Source organism: Cottoperca gobio, chromosome 6 (assembly GCF_900634415.1).
Source record: "Cottoperca gobio chromosome 6, fCotGob3.1, whole genome shotgun sequence".
Taxonomy (NCBI): Eukaryota; Metazoa; Chordata; class Actinopteri; order Perciformes; family Bovichtidae; genus Cottoperca; species Cottoperca gobio.
In genome coordinates this window covers 5,675,227-5,690,175 of record NC_041360.1, presented here as the reverse complement: position 1 = coordinate 5,690,175, position 14,949 = coordinate 5,675,227, and the positions used below count along the sequence as shown (strand labels likewise).

Genomic DNA, 14,949 nt, shown 5'->3' with positions numbered 1-14,949 from the left:
AACATTTGTACATCAACTTCACACCACACTCGGTCTCAAGACTATCTGGTCCTTGAAAATCATGTTAATAATGTATTTGGGAAACTGGTTCTTGTATGCTCCTCATTAGACGAGATTAATCCCTTTTAATCAATTCAAACCTCTTTGACTGACAGAGCAGTGCAAGAGTTTTCTATGAATTGATGTTGACCCACAGGTTGATATCCTTGGTCTGTGTGATCTATAACTTGTTGATGTATGCTGTAAATTCTGAGTGCTTCTCATATGTTATAGTAAAATGGTATTGAAGTGTAACCAGGTCTAAATGGCCTTCCCATATCAATAAAGGATATAATAATATTAAAGCTGTAGAACTGAGAAACAGAATGAATGTGCAAAAAAATACTTCCCATTTCAAGAGTTTAAAAACGCACACTTTCAAGGAAAAGGTCCATCATTTATGTTAAAACATTTCAAACCAGGATGAGCTGCAGTTGATTTGTGCTTTACTGAGATGTTTGATATGTTGCCAACTCCACATCAATGAAGGTTGACAAAATCTTAGGAACAGCTCTGTGCCTAATAAAGTATCAACTGAGTGAGTTAGATCAGTCATCCCGTGCTTTTACTGTCAAAGAGGACACATACCAGCAGAAGAAAATAAAAACACTTCTGGTATTTAAAATGGCATCATTCAGAGTAGTTACAAATTAGCTTACTGTCTGAAGGTAATAATTTCCTCCCAATTAGTATTGTTAATGGTTTTTAAGGCTATGAACTGTAGTTTATCACCATTGATGGTAAGATTTTATGAACAAAGTATTGCCATGTTCATGATTGTCTCGTGGCTGCATTGATAAGAATCGGAGCTCTTTATCAGGAGTGTGTGGCTCTTAAAAGAGCCTTTTTGTTTCTGGTTTCCAGCAGTCAGCGAGTCTCCAGATTTACTTCTTGGCGACCTTCTCGGTCTTCTTGGGCAGCAGGACAGCCTGGATGTTGGGCAGCACGCCGCCCTGAGCGATGGTCACTCCTCCCAGCAGCTTGTTGAGCTCCTCGTCGTTGCGGACAGCCAGCTGCAGGTGACGGGGGATGATACGGGTCTTCTTGTTGTCGCGGGCAGCGTTTCCAGCCAGCTCCAGGATCTCAGCGGTCAGGTACTCCAGCACAGCCGCCAGGTAGACGGGGGCTCCGGCTCCGACACGATGGGCATAGTTACCCTTCCTCAGATGTCTGTGGACACGGCCGACAGGGAACTGGAGCCCGGCACGGGAGGAGCGGGTCTTTGCCTTCGCTCTGGCCTTTCCGCCGGTTTTGCCTCTTCCACTCATTTTCGGATGTGCTTTCTAAGTCGGTACACAAACAAGTGTTTCCTCAGCACCAGAAGCCCTCCTTTATATGTCCGCGGGGCGCGGGACGGTGCACAGACCAACCAGAAAAGAGGCTTCCAGCAGAGCAGCAGAGGGCGGAACACTCTGGGTTTTGGCGGCACATTTTAAAAGTTTTTCCGCCAATGAGCAGCGGAGATCCGGGCGGTGGGCCGCTCCTCTAGGCGGTGCTGAGCTCCGAGGAGCCCCTCACCAATCAGGAGCCGGAGGTCTGAAGCAGCGTCACCATGTCACAGCCGGGCCCACAGTTTAAGAGCCGCGTGTCTCTTTGTTGAGCTACATATTTCTCCTGTTCAGAGAAAGAAGAAGTCATGGCAAGAACCAAGCAGACAGCCCGTAAATCCACCGGAGGCAAAGCCCCCAGGAAGCAGCTGGCCACCAAGGCTGCCCGTAAGAGCGCCCCGGCCACCGGCGGCGTGAAGAAGCCTCACCGTTACAGGCCCGGTACCGTGGCTCTGAGAGAGATCCGTCGCTACCAGAAATCCACGGAGCTGCTGATCCGCAAGCTGCCCTTCCAGCGCCTGGTGAGAGAAATCGCTCAGGACTTCAAGACCGACCTGCGCTTCCAGAGCTCCGCTGTCATGGCTCTGCAGGAGTCCAGCGAGGCTTACCTAGTCGGCCTGTTCGAGGACACCAACCTGTGCGCCATCCACGCCAAGAGGGTCACCATCATGCCCAAGGACATCCAGCTGGCCCGCCGCATCCGCGGAGAGAGGGCTTAAACTGCTGCTGCTCCACAAACCACAACGGCTCTTTTAAGAGCCACCTCACTCTTCACTGAAGGGCCCATTCCTCTAATGCCTTGTTTACCGGTCAATAATCTGTTCTCTGAATGACCTGAATAATCTGTATATGTCCTCTTCCATAGATTATATAATAAGAAATAATCTTTTTATTTGAAATTATAAACCAAGGATATTTTAGTACATTAAAAAATGCATACATGTACAAAGTGGTAGTAGTATTTTACAGTGTGAAATGTGCAGTTGTATGTGTTGAAATGCATTTACCTAAAGTACTGTTTAGATAAAGGCCTTCTCCACCTGATTTGATTTAACTATGGAGAGTCCTCTATCTTCAACAGAAGTATTTCACTTTGTCAGACTGGTTAATATCCTAAACAGATACTCTTCCATTTACTGCTCAAAACATAATTTTATATTTGTATAAATGTTATCTTCCTCAACTCTTCAAAACCTAGCATCTCAATGGCTCAATTATTCAGCATATAGGCCAACAGAAGTAGCCTTAATATTGGTACATAAATTGATGTTATGTTATTATTTGAACAAAGCTCTAACCTAGACAGTATGTTAATAATTGGGGGTTTAAAATTGCCCATTGCTTTAGAAGATACCGCAATGAGTTAGTTTGTACTCGAGTCTGAAGTTAATCTTGTTGATCTGCAACTTTGCAAAGCTGAGGAAACTTCTTTAGAAGAATGTGAGCAGAAAAACAAGGCAAAACAACGGCCTATAACTATTTAAAAGTGAAATGGTGGTGTTATGACGCTGAGATCTAAGCAACATACTGTGCTGTCTTTTAATTTGTCATCAATCTGCATTCTCTGTGAACTGATGGAATTTTATAAATGATTCTGTTTTAAATGAGGAAAGAAGAATTTAATCCGGCCAATAATCTCTTCAATTCCAAAAACCAATAAAGGCTTGTATTACCTACGTGTCTCGGTTATTTAATTGTACTGGGGTCTCTCCAGATATAATGTGCCTATAACTCCTAATTCTGTTGTTTTTGATGCTGTCTCATCTGGAAATTGTATGTTATTTAAGACCACGATACCAAGATAAGTAACTACCAAATAAGAACAAGATTGTTGCTATCCCCTGCGGTATATCATATTGGAATGGTTATGTGACGGATATAAATTGGAGAAAAGTATGGACTCAAGCAAAGCTTTTTATATCGAATAGATGAAATAGATTGTTTTAAGTTGATTCAAACTTTTTATCCTGTGAAATTCATTTTTGGAAGTTAAAACAATATATATTAATGTGATGTTCTGTTACTGTTTCTAATAAATGCTGGACCTGCAGATTCACTCATTAATTCATAAAACCTTCATAGTTAATGATGCAATGCAAAACCTTTCCTTCTACATGACAAAGAGAATGTCTCTTGTTTCCTTATTAGTTTTATTTTTTTATTTCACAACTGTACATTTACTAACAAAAAAAACAGTTTACTGTATCGTTAAAGGAAATTTAACATTATATTGCTTTATTCACTTATTATGAAATTATAGTATATTATGCTGTTTTCTTGTGTCATCACTTGATGGCACTGGTTGCCTTGTTGGTATATTGCACTTGTTTTCAGCAATAAGGTTTATTTAGAAAAGACACGACCCGGTAAGGCCCTTCAAACGTTTAATCAGTGGAGGTAATGACAATAGTAGATATCAACTGATATCAATTTCTAGTTATAATTCCAAGCCTACACATCCATAATGTAATGTTTACTAGTGGCCATTCTAATTAAAGATATCTACCAATTTATTTATTTTTCGTAAATTTTTTATTTCTTGATTAATTACATCTAGTCAACTTTTAACATGGACTTCTATTCAAACTCAGTTACAGATATCTATATTTCCTTTTTGAAGTGTTATAATTCCAAATTGACTTATACATATTGCCATTTTGAGTAGTTGCAATTCTAACTAATGATATATGCAACTCAATTCTCACTAGAGGGACATGTGAATTGTTGATATTATCAGTTACAGTCTTACAAGTGGAAGAGTTCATTGTAGATATCTACAATTTTTCTTACATTACATGTATCATAAATGGATTTTTAAATATAAACAATTCAATTCTGATTAGTCAAAATAACATTTTGATATGTTATCTTGAAATTGTAACTAACTGTAAGTATGCAATTACAGATATATAGTAGTGCATATCTGAAATGCAATCAATTATTGCAATGAGAAATTACGTTTCCACTTGTCACAATCCTTTTTTTTACGTGTGGAAACTTAATTATAGATATCGGGAATCGTTATTTTTACAAGTGAAAAGGGAATTCGGGTGCGGATATGCCTATTTGTAATTAAAGATATCTGTCAGTTTTGACTGTTGAAATTTTAATTATACATGTGAAAAAATATTTGGAACATTTCCACTAGTAAAAAAACGTAATCGATATTAGTCATCCCTTGATTACTTACAATAAAAGGACTTAACAGATCCTGCAGAAAAACTGGTCGGAACTAAAGTCGCACGTTGAAAATCGTCACGGGGATGTTTTCACCATCACACCAAACGTCATTGATTTCATATATCATATCGACTAGCCGTGCTTGGTAAGTTTAAGTGACCAGAAATGATTCAACACGATATGAAACGGTCATAGACTGTAACACAAGTATGCTCGGTTGTGCAACTGGAAGTATTTATTTTCCAACATGACACGATGTTCGGCTACTGACAGCGGTGACAACAGCCTGCTTGGATGCTAATGAAGCTAACGCTAGCCGAGGGGGTTGCAGCACACAAGGCATCTTCGTGTCCTTAAATACATATTCCGGCATCTATAATGCAACAATAGAAAGCTAATGAGCCTGAGTGTTGTATTGCAGAGTGATTATAAATAACTGTGTTGTTAGGTGAGTGTGTCCTTTGGCTTAAAAGGCTTACCTTTAGTGGCTAACGTTGTTATCTTTGTCTTAAGTAACGGTGAGTGAATCAACAGGGCCGATACAAACGAAACGCTGTGGTCCGTTAAGCAGACCTCGGTTGTGCTATCCGTAAGGTTTTTTTTAAAGATGTATTCGTTCACGAAAAGTTCTCTAAATTGCAATAATTTCAATAACTTGTGATGATTAAAGATGACCACAAGGGAGAGCCAAAACCTTACGGGTTAAGTTCAGTTTAGTCCTCTTTTGAAACGTTAATGTATAAAATCCTACACATGCTGTGGTTATCTGCTTGTTGTGTTTGACGTGTCTGTGTTTTTTTTGGTGATCTTAATGCAGCAGTCAGAAAACTAAAAATAATATCACACAGCTCACTTCTGTTTCCATGTAGTTTCAAAATGATGCCTCAAGTTTAGCCATACCTGTCAACATTGGAATTTCAAAATAAGGGAAGTTTTCTGACGGACCCATACCTTAACAGCTCTGAGCCAGCCAGCCCCTACCCATATAATCTAAATGTAAACACATAAGGGACGGGTTCAGGAATTACATGTTTATTTAAAGTATGTATTACTTGTACAGCCATGTTTATAAGATTTATGTATTTTAATTGCATATATATATACATTTTATTCAGTGTGGTAGTCCCTAACATCTGCAAGGGACTTGTTGTAAACATATGTTGCAGACTTTGCCTGCCTCAAGGCTAGCTGAAGGCTACATTATTTTTCGCGCAAAGCATCGACATCTTTCCCTCAGCTTTGGTCACTTGGTTTTCCTCCGACACAGTTCTTGTCACACATGAAGTCATTGACAGTGTATGTTTTTGTGCCTCGTGCTTGTGCTTGGACGATTGTTCTTGCTGGCGAACATCGCTTATTCCGCCGTGTGCAAAGCTAAAATCTGAATGGCACACTTTACAAAAAGCACGAGTTGTCCTGACTCTGCTTTTTATTAAATAAGGGAAGGTCTCCTCTCATTTGGTACTTACATAAAGTTTTAACTTGTTTGGCAGGTACAGCTGCGTCTCCATCTATCTCCCGTTCACTGTGACTCTCATCATATGTTTCTTCTTCTTCTGTGTTATTGTTCCTGTTTTCTTCTTCTGTGTGTTTACTGGCGGATAACGTTTTTCAGCTCATGCTAAACATAATATTGCCATATGCTCTATTTTAGGCCACTGTACACTTTTTTAAATCAGGCAAATTGAAAGGTTAAAACTACGGGATAATTACGGGAACATATTTAAACGGGAGGAAAACGGGATAGAAGGAAAAATACCGGATAATCCCGGGAAAAACGGGAGGGTTGACAGGTATGAGTTTAGCCTACATATCAAAACACGTGTTCATATCAGGGATGTGACTTGTTAAATGTGATCTTGAATCAACCTCTTTAATTACACTCTGACCGCAATCCAACACGAAGACATATAGTGGCAAACATGCAAATGTTAGGAAAAGTCTATTTTATAGATCAACTTTGGTGCTATTGCTCTTTGATCACTAAAACATGACATTTAATGAGATTAATTAATTGCTGAGGACTAAAGACAAATGTATACTGCATTGGTGAATATAGTCGCAGTATGTTATTGCCCTGCCCTCTCTGGGCTTTTGCACATGCATGTTGAAACTTTATTAGATGCATTTATTTAACAGAATTGTAGTCTCAAGTTGTTTTTGATTGGTTTATTCTAGCAGGTAAGTATGTGCAGTACAGATTTGAAAGGGTTTTGCTCAGGGGACTTATTCCCTTGCTGGACTACATAGAAAAAGCATTAATCAATTGAATCCACACATTCTCAGCGTGGGTCCCCAGAGGAAAACAACTGATATTGACTTCTTCACCTAGTAGTCTATAAAGGCCCAACAGAAATTTAAAAAATGTTTTGGAGTGATGCTCTAACTAAGGTTTGTCTGTGGATTTGTGTGTAGGAGAGTTGCAATGGAAGGGGCAGAGGCCACGGGCGTAGACCTCAGCAGGAAGTTTGTGTCGGAAACTGAGCTTGATGAGAAGAGGAAGAAGAGACAGGAGGAATGGGAGAAAGTCAGGAAACCGGATGAGCCAGAGGGTAAGAAAAACACCTGCACTTACACACGGATAGATCCAAAAAGCACCAAACTGGTTAAATACAGACAGCTGTGAATGCTTCCACATATTTGTTTGTGTTCTCCCCAGAGGCCCCAGAGGAGAAGTATGACCCACGTTCCCTCTTTGAGCGATTGCAGGAGCAGAAGGACAAGAAACAAGAGGATTTTGAGGAGCAATTCAAATTCAGTGAGTCTCTGTTTCTCTTGGTTATATCTGTTATTAGGACTTTCACCTCTTAAATATAGCCAGTGTGTTATAAAGATCAACAGTTATGACAATGATTTGACTATTTCAACATTCCAGTTTTCTTAGTGTAGCTACTGCTCTTTACTTTTCAGACAAGGTTAGTTACAAAATATGGTTCCCAACCTTTTTAGCTTGTGACCCCTTACAAAAAAGCAGAGCCTGGTTGTAAATCTGTTAAAGTGCACACACCTCATTGTTTTTACGTGAAGGTAATTTCACTCTTATGGTTTGTTTTCTGAAAAATACAATCGCTCTACTGCCATGTGTTGAGAGCATGTTTGTTTCCATGGTGACAGGGAACATGGTGAGAGGATTGGATGAGGATGAGAGCAGCTTCCTGGACGAGGTCTCCCGGCAACAGTGCCTGGTGGAGAAGCAACGCAGGGATGAGGAGAAACAGGAACTGTTGGAATACAGAATATCCTTTTAACACGTGCTGGTTCATATAGAAAACATTTGAATTAGCCAGGATCACGCTGTGATAATTTGCCTAAATATTTTTTATCTGGTTTTACCCATTTTGCAGCTTTAAAATAAGCAATGAGATGTATGCTGACACTGAATGTTTGCATTATATCAAAACGAGTGTCAAATCAAATTGAAACTCAAACGCTCAAACTGCCTCCAAGAAGATTTATGCCTTTTACTATATCCTTTTAATAATCAAATGCAAAGCTTTCCCAAACCTCAAACACATTTTATATCTAATGCTAAAATGAACCAGCTAAGGAAAAGGTGTCAGTTGTACTGCCCAGTAACGAAAAATAATCATAATACTTATGCAAATTAGGCAGTGGCTATTTTGCCAGGTGCTGAGATTTTTTCTCGCTGCCCACTGAAACACCGACAGCCTTTTAATGCTCGAGCTGACGAAGCAGCAGGTTCTGAATTCAACATTTTTAGCAAACAAGTTTTATTTTTGGTCTGCCACTGGTAAGTGGAAGTTGGAATTAGGTGTGCATAGCGTGACAGATATTCAGACAAAATTGAAACGTGACGTTGTGACAGTAACGAGTGGGCTTGTATGTAGAATTCAGTGAACTTCTACTTTCAATCAAGAAGAATACGGCCAATAGCTTTATCAAGCAGTTAAAAGCACCTTTCAAATGTGTATATCTATCCAGTCATACACTAATCTTACTAAATGTGTCTTTCTGTTGTGCGTATTCCCTGTCCGCCAAAGTGGCAGATGGCCTGAGTATTTTGCCACGCCAAATGCGGGTAAATTGTTGTCAGTGGTGGGTGCTAATTTCAAACCCTGTTGTGAAAGCGTGACTTTATTGTTTGTGTCACTTACAGGCTTCTGAACATCTAAGGGTGGGAGGTATGAGCTGTGCCGGAGATGTGTCCAGGCAGTTACTACTTCCTGCTGATACAAGACAATCATTGCACTTGGAATATGCTTATTGTCCTCATACAATCAGATTGATGCTAACAGAGGAAATATCTTTTTCTACTTGTGGGAATCTTAGAACAGGATATCAAGTTATATTTAAGTTTTAGGAACAAAGGAGTCTGATGTTGCAGTTAAGATTGCAGCTGTCTGGCTTTTTTTGTACTGTTTATGATCGAGTTTAGAAACGTTTGGCTGTAAAATGACAAATAATGAGAATCCCCTCATAGACAGCAGAAAACCTATAGAATTAATTTAGTTTGAAAATGAAACTGACAAAAGCAAACAAATCTTAGGGTTTGTGAAGTTGATCTGCTGATCTTTAGTATCATACGTACTAAAATAAACAACCATTAATTGGTGAATATCAGTCCGATAATTGAGGACTGAGTTGACATTGTGAGTTGCAACATGAATGGATCAGTGGGAGTGTTTGCTAAATTGAGTTGGCAGGAGAAGGGACATGAGAGCCAGGTGTCCTGCTCACTGCCCCTAAACTAAGTGCACAATATACAGCACTATAGGGGGAAAACTATTGCTTATTACCATCACAGAGTTGATCTTATTAATAAAAATAATTCTACATTATTCTTGTATAGCGCTTTTCTGAAAAGTCAAAGACTCTGAAGTGTTTTGGTATCTCCTAAAGCGGTGAAGCTGTTTTCAGGTAATTATGTGCTCTTCAAGCCGTTTCCAACAGTTGAAGGACACCGATGCTGCCAGTATGGAAGTCTCTCGGTGCATAAATGATAAGCAGCTTTATGCGTTTTGGCAGAGGCAAGCACAGCTCCACCGTAGTGGAGCTCCTGCTGGGACTGCATCGTGCAGACATTACACACTCCCAAACACGCACCTTCTACACGTGTGACACCTTCAGTATGCTGGACACAAATTGGTCTGTCTATAACTTTGTTCCTCAGCTTTATCTGAAGGACAAACCTATTACAAGCACAGCCTTTGTGATGTAAGAGCCATTTCTTTATCTTAATAACTATATTGAAATATCTTTTAGTTTCACTTTATTCATGGAGGCTTTCAGACATTGCGTTCATGTTACAGCGATTTGTTTGGAGGGGCATTATTTTTTTCGCTTTAGCTCCAACCAATCGGTGGTGATTGTAGCCGTCCTGCTGACGTCTGTGGTTACGGTTACGAGGAACAGTTAAATAAATGTTTTTCACGTTGACCAAAGACATGTCAATCTATGAGTTATTTATGAGTCGACTTGAAACAACTTACAGCTGCATCGATTGCTATTTCCACGACATTAGGTAGCTAGCTAGTATAGCGCAACAGATGCTGGGTTTTTGAGGTCGATGACAACCTAATGTAAATATACAATTTGTACCCCTTTAGATTTGTATGGCTTTTCTTTTGTTATTTGTGACCAAGTTATATACTGAACAGGATATTTAACAGTTAAAAAATACACTTATCAGTGCTCTCTTGTGGACATAATGTACATCTGTGACACTGTATCTAACAGACTTCAAATCTAGTTTGTCATTTCTGTTCTAATATTTCTTGTTAAATGTCAGCTGACGTATACAGTAATAGGATGTATCGGCAATAAGCTAATATCAACTGATATATCGGCCTGGCTGATTTTATCAGTCTATCTCCACCAGCTAGCTATGTAGGAAGATGGCATTTCCATTCTTAACCTGCCTACTAAACTCTGATTGGCTGACTGTTTCTCCAACTGCAGAAAGCAGCGATGAGTAGGCACAATCGCTGAACAAATCTTCGATGTGGGCAGCGGGTCAGAGGTCTGCAACCAGACGATTTATTTTGCCAAATCCCATCTGCATCATATCTCTGCATTACATAACCTCACATTTTAGCTCATAAAAGAAGCATAAGAGTTGTGTATGTATTTAGGACGGACTAACACATTCCTAAAGTGAACCTCACATCAGTGTAAACGCTGCATATGAAATGCTTGCACATTTGACAACATGTCGAGTAGTTTGACGTGTCGTCTGTCACCCTCTCTTTGTTTTTGTGGACAGACAGGTTTCTGACAGACAGGTTTGTCTGCAGATGAAGAAGAGAATGGGTTGTCGTGGAAACTGTATCATAGGCTGGTAACTACGGTGACCGTCTAAAGCAGTTGCTGTGAACACAAAGTACACACACACACACACACACACACACAGACCTTAGTTAATGCTGTGAAAACTCATGACTGCTTGTACAGTATGTACCTCACGTATACCTGAAGACACTGCTGTTTCCCGTCCGTCCCTTTTGTCTAACGCCTCGTGTGCTTTGTCTTCTCAGTTCATTTTCCTCCGTCTCCGCGTCTCGACCCAATTTCATGCCTCCTGAGCTCTGTCCACCTCATGGTCTTCTTTTAGGCTTCATATCTGTGTCACCTCTCTGCTTTTTTTAGCCTCTCAGAACGGTGTCACTTCCAGTATCCAAACCTCTCCAATCACAATACCTGCATTCAATCCTTTTTGTACCCAGATCTAGAATAAAATGACCATTTGTATGGTTTTGGTATCACTTTAAAGGTACTGGGTTCGTAATCTTTCAAACGATACCCAGCCCTAGTCGTGTGTTTGTACTTCCCCCGTAGCACCACCCTGTGTTCCCTCTCCAAAGCTGCATTATGGTTTATTCACCTTAACTCTGTACCGTCACAGCGCTCTAGTGAAGCATGCGTCCACCGAAAGCCGGAGAGAGCCTGAAAAGAAGGTGGCATCTAAAAATTCGGGGGCGGAGCAAAGGACCAGCCACCTGTCTCAGGCCCATTTATTGGCTGGAGCTGTCAAGAGACGCAGGTAAGCAAACGGATACACATCATTTTAATCAGCTAATTCAGCTTTGGCTTGGGGGGAAGCAAAACACTGACCTTTTTATAAAGTTGATAAGTTAGAAAGCAGTTACCTATTTACACATCCAGCAGACACAGAGCAAGATTATCATTCATTTAACGTTGTTTTTGTCCATCTGACAAATTTAAATCCAATATTCACTCCTTTTTGGTTCTGTTTTTTGAAAATGAACTTTTCTGTCCACCTGCCACAGTGGCTGTTGGATTCATGTTGCTGGTGCTAATTTCCATCTCCTGAGGGAAATCTCTTTCTCATTAGCTACTAAATGCTCCACTATATTCAACAGCTAGTCGCTAACTTAGCTTTGGGCAGGTAGCGTCGCTTTATTAGAGCTTTTCGCAGGAAGTCGCTGCCTGTTGCTGATAAGAGTGAACCGAGTGGCAAAAGTTGAAAACTCAAGGTTCACTTACTTAATTATTCCCGAAGCTTTCAGCCATATTCCAGATCCACCTGGGAACCGATAAGTAAGTGAAGCTTGAGTTTACGCTTTTTCTCACAATACTGTTTGTGTGTCAAGACTGAACCTCCAAGTTCAGTCTTGACACTGCGAATGACCCCATTCATATTTCTCTCATTGTTGGCATGACAATCGTCTTCATAATCTCTTTGTTCTCTTCCCCAGTTCATCGCAGTCGTCAGACAGCAGTAAGAAACAGAAGGTGGAAATCACAAAAACGGCAACAACGGGAAATGGAGACAGACAGACAGGTGGGCTGCAGCCTGAGGTGTTTAAGGAGGCATGTCTGTCTGTAGTGGACAGAAATTGAGTTTTGCACCTCCTGGAATTACTAAATGATAGAACTATCAGACCAGAAAAACACACTCGAACACTCGTACACAAGCTCGCTGCTTGTGCTTGAATGATGCATAGGTTGCATACATGGTGTATGCGTTTTTCTTCCACATGAATAGCTGGAATTACTTTTATAATTGGAAAGGACGACTGACCCTCTTTGCAGAGTGGAAGTGGTCGGCCACATAATGGATTCCGCCTCGTTAGGGATTCATGGTCAGACAACAGAGTTCAGGTTTGACATCTTCACGTCGCTATATTGCCTTGGGTTCGAATCCTGATTCATATGAGTGTTGACGGGTTACTGTAGATCCCGCGGGGCAGTTGCACTGAAGAATGGTAGTTATCCCCTGGTGAAGCTATACATTCACCAGGGTACGGTGTCTGTTTGCCAATAAGCAAAGTAAGACTATCTGTAGCTATTTCTTCTTTTTGGTCCCATTTTTCCATTATTGGTCGACTTTCAGGGCCCCTGTATCTTAAATGTTTGGTCATTCTGGTTATTCAAAACGTGTGCTAACACTCTCTCGTAGGTAAACATGTAGAGGGAAAAATAGCTCAAATCGAAAGGTGTGAAAGTGATTGATTTCCTGACAGTCAGTCACTGGGTTAATCAAAGCTGTTGAACTGGGAGCAGCAGCCTTTTGAAGTCAGTGGAATTGCTCACAGCTGATTTGCTCTTCCTACAACTAATTACTTCCGTCATCTTGTAGCCTAAGTCTAAACTGCCTGCAGGATGGTTAACACAGTAAAAGTATAATTTTTCATGGTCCTTGGTTACATAATTCACAGAGTTTCCTAACTGCCAAATGTTTCTCTCTGACCTTTTTAAAAAGAGCCTTACGAGGGGGATATTTGTATGTATGAGCTCTGAATCTGACAGTATGTTGTGCTGTTCAGAACAGGAGGATGGAGCAGGAGGAGGATCAGGGCGAGCTGAAGATCAACAAACGGTCCCCGTCCTGACGGCAAAGACCCCTTCGGCTTCCCTGAGCTCCGATCAAGGCGTGTTGCACCTGCCGTCAGCGGCCGTGTGCGTCGGCGTTTTACCAGGACTCTGGGTTTACTCCGGCAGCAGCGACTCTGACAGCAGCTCGGACAGCGAAGGTAGCGTGGACGCAATCATGTTGCCGTACCCCCGGCACAGCAGGGCCTACAGATAGACACACACACGCCCGCACACGCACGCACACACACACATGTGAAGTAAGTTTGCATGCCCAGTAATAGCTAGCAAAACGTCAGAAAAGGTATCTTCATACAGGATATGCACATACACAGACAGATTTAAAGGGCATACATGCACACACTGATATAGGGGTACACACACACACACACACACACACACACACACACACACACACACACACACACACACACACACACACACACACACACACACACACAACACGGAGCCTACAGAAGTGTACCTGCAGGCCACACACGTTCATATCATGTTAGAGTAATACACTAGCAACACACACACCTAACTAACATTTCCAGTTTTCCTGTTGTTTTCACAGCTGTGAGTTGAACTGTTTGCTCTTTGTCATGAGACAAAGTTCAGCCGAGTAATATAATCCTAATCAACAGTAACCAATTTAAACTCTACTCTGAATTAAATCTGTGTATCTATTTGTGGTTTTTGTGGCACTCAAACATGATACCTCCACCCTTCCTTCCCTCAATCACATCTCACGCAGTTTAAGCCGAGCAACCAATCCCGCACTGCCTACCCCGACGACATCTTGCCCCCCCCCCCCCCTACACCCAACCCTACTCCCAACCCAAGCCACAGCGACTGCAAGCTGTGTTGTTGGCTGAGGGAACAGTGATTGACAGCTGTGGAGCAAGGAGGAGACTGCTTTAGACTGTGTCAAGTGACTCGCACCTTTTTTTTTAGCTATCAGCAGCAGAGGAGAGAGAGATAGAGAGCCGTGGCAGGACACGCTTCACTCTCTGTGTGGGTTTAAATGCAAAGTCTGAAAGGTTTCAAGAATAATGTTTTTGTTTGTCATGTGTCATGATGTCATGTGTTTTCTCATCAGTAGTTTGTTTTAAAGTGGCATTGTGTTGGAAAAATGCTGGACTGTTTGCTGCTGTCTCAGAGATTAGTTTTGTTTCTCAAAGTCTGAGCAGAGAGAAATAAAGAGCTTCCCCACTGTGTGTTTACTGTGTGTATTTGTGTGTAACAGAGAGGCGAAGAGCGAGGATAAGATAGTAAAACTTGTTTCTAATATTTGGGGGGCAATAATGGATTGAAAAATAGTATATTCTGTTTAATTCAGCCTTTTTTTATTCTAGTGCTCACTCGGCTCCACTTGCTTCGGTCAGTGGCTCTCAGCAGTTTGGGCTTTTCTTAATGTTTGTATCATCACAGTGCTCACAATAAAGAGTGTCCAGCACTTCACAGGAAAATAGCAAAGTTTATAAAATGGTCAAGAATAATTTTTGCAATCATGTTAAAATACCATTTAAAAGAAAACTTGGTACAACCCATAAGAGGTGGAGCGTGCATGTGGTGAAGTTTGAAGGGACACTTATCATACCTGTAG

At 41.0% G+C, this 14,949-nt stretch overlaps 3 protein-coding genes across 5 annotated transcripts; 2 read left to right on the top strand and 1 right to left on the bottom strand.

The window, feature by feature from the left end:
- Positions 1-836: 836 nt before the first annotated feature.
- Positions 837-1,354, bottom strand: LOC115009361 (histone H2A-like). The gene has a single exon (XM_029433317.1). It carries the CDS (start codon positions 1,305-1,307, stop codon positions 924-926), a length of 384 nt encoding a protein of 127 aa, XP_029289177.1. The 5' UTR covers positions 1,308-1,354; the 3' UTR covers positions 837-923.
- Positions 1,355-1,655: 301 nt separating this feature from the next.
- LOC115009355 (histone H3) lies at positions 1,656-3,041 on the top strand. The gene has a single exon (XM_029433310.1). The coding sequence runs from the start codon at positions 1,676-1,678 to the stop codon at positions 2,084-2,086; it is 411 nt and encodes a 136-aa protein (XP_029289170.1). The 5' UTR covers positions 1,656-1,675; the 3' UTR covers positions 2,087-3,041.
- Positions 3,042-4,570: 1,529 nt separating this feature from the next.
- Positions 4,571-14,560, top strand: psme3ip1 (proteasome activator subunit 3 interacting protein 1). 3 transcript variants are annotated; one of them, XM_029434606.1, is made up of 8 exons: positions 4,571-4,692; positions 6,963-7,099; positions 7,207-7,305; positions 7,662-7,783; positions 11,408-11,547; positions 12,224-12,309; positions 13,295-13,501; positions 14,098-14,560. In XM_029434606.1, exons 1-8 carry the CDS (start codon positions 4,631-4,633, stop codon positions 14,100-14,102), a joined length of 858 nt encoding a protein of 285 aa, XP_029290466.1. In that variant the 5' UTR covers positions 4,571-4,630; the 3' UTR covers positions 14,103-14,560. The 3 variants fall into 3 exon arrangements, with proteins under 3 accessions (XP_029290466.1, XP_029290464.1, XP_029290467.1); XM_029434604.1 differs by lacking the exon at positions 14,098-14,560 and having other exon boundaries at positions 13,295-13,754; XM_029434607.1 differs by lacking the exons at positions 4,571-4,692; positions 14,098-14,560 and adding an exon at positions 4,860-4,995 and having other exon boundaries at positions 13,295-13,754.
- The last annotated feature ends 389 nt before the right edge of the window (positions 14,561-14,949 follow it).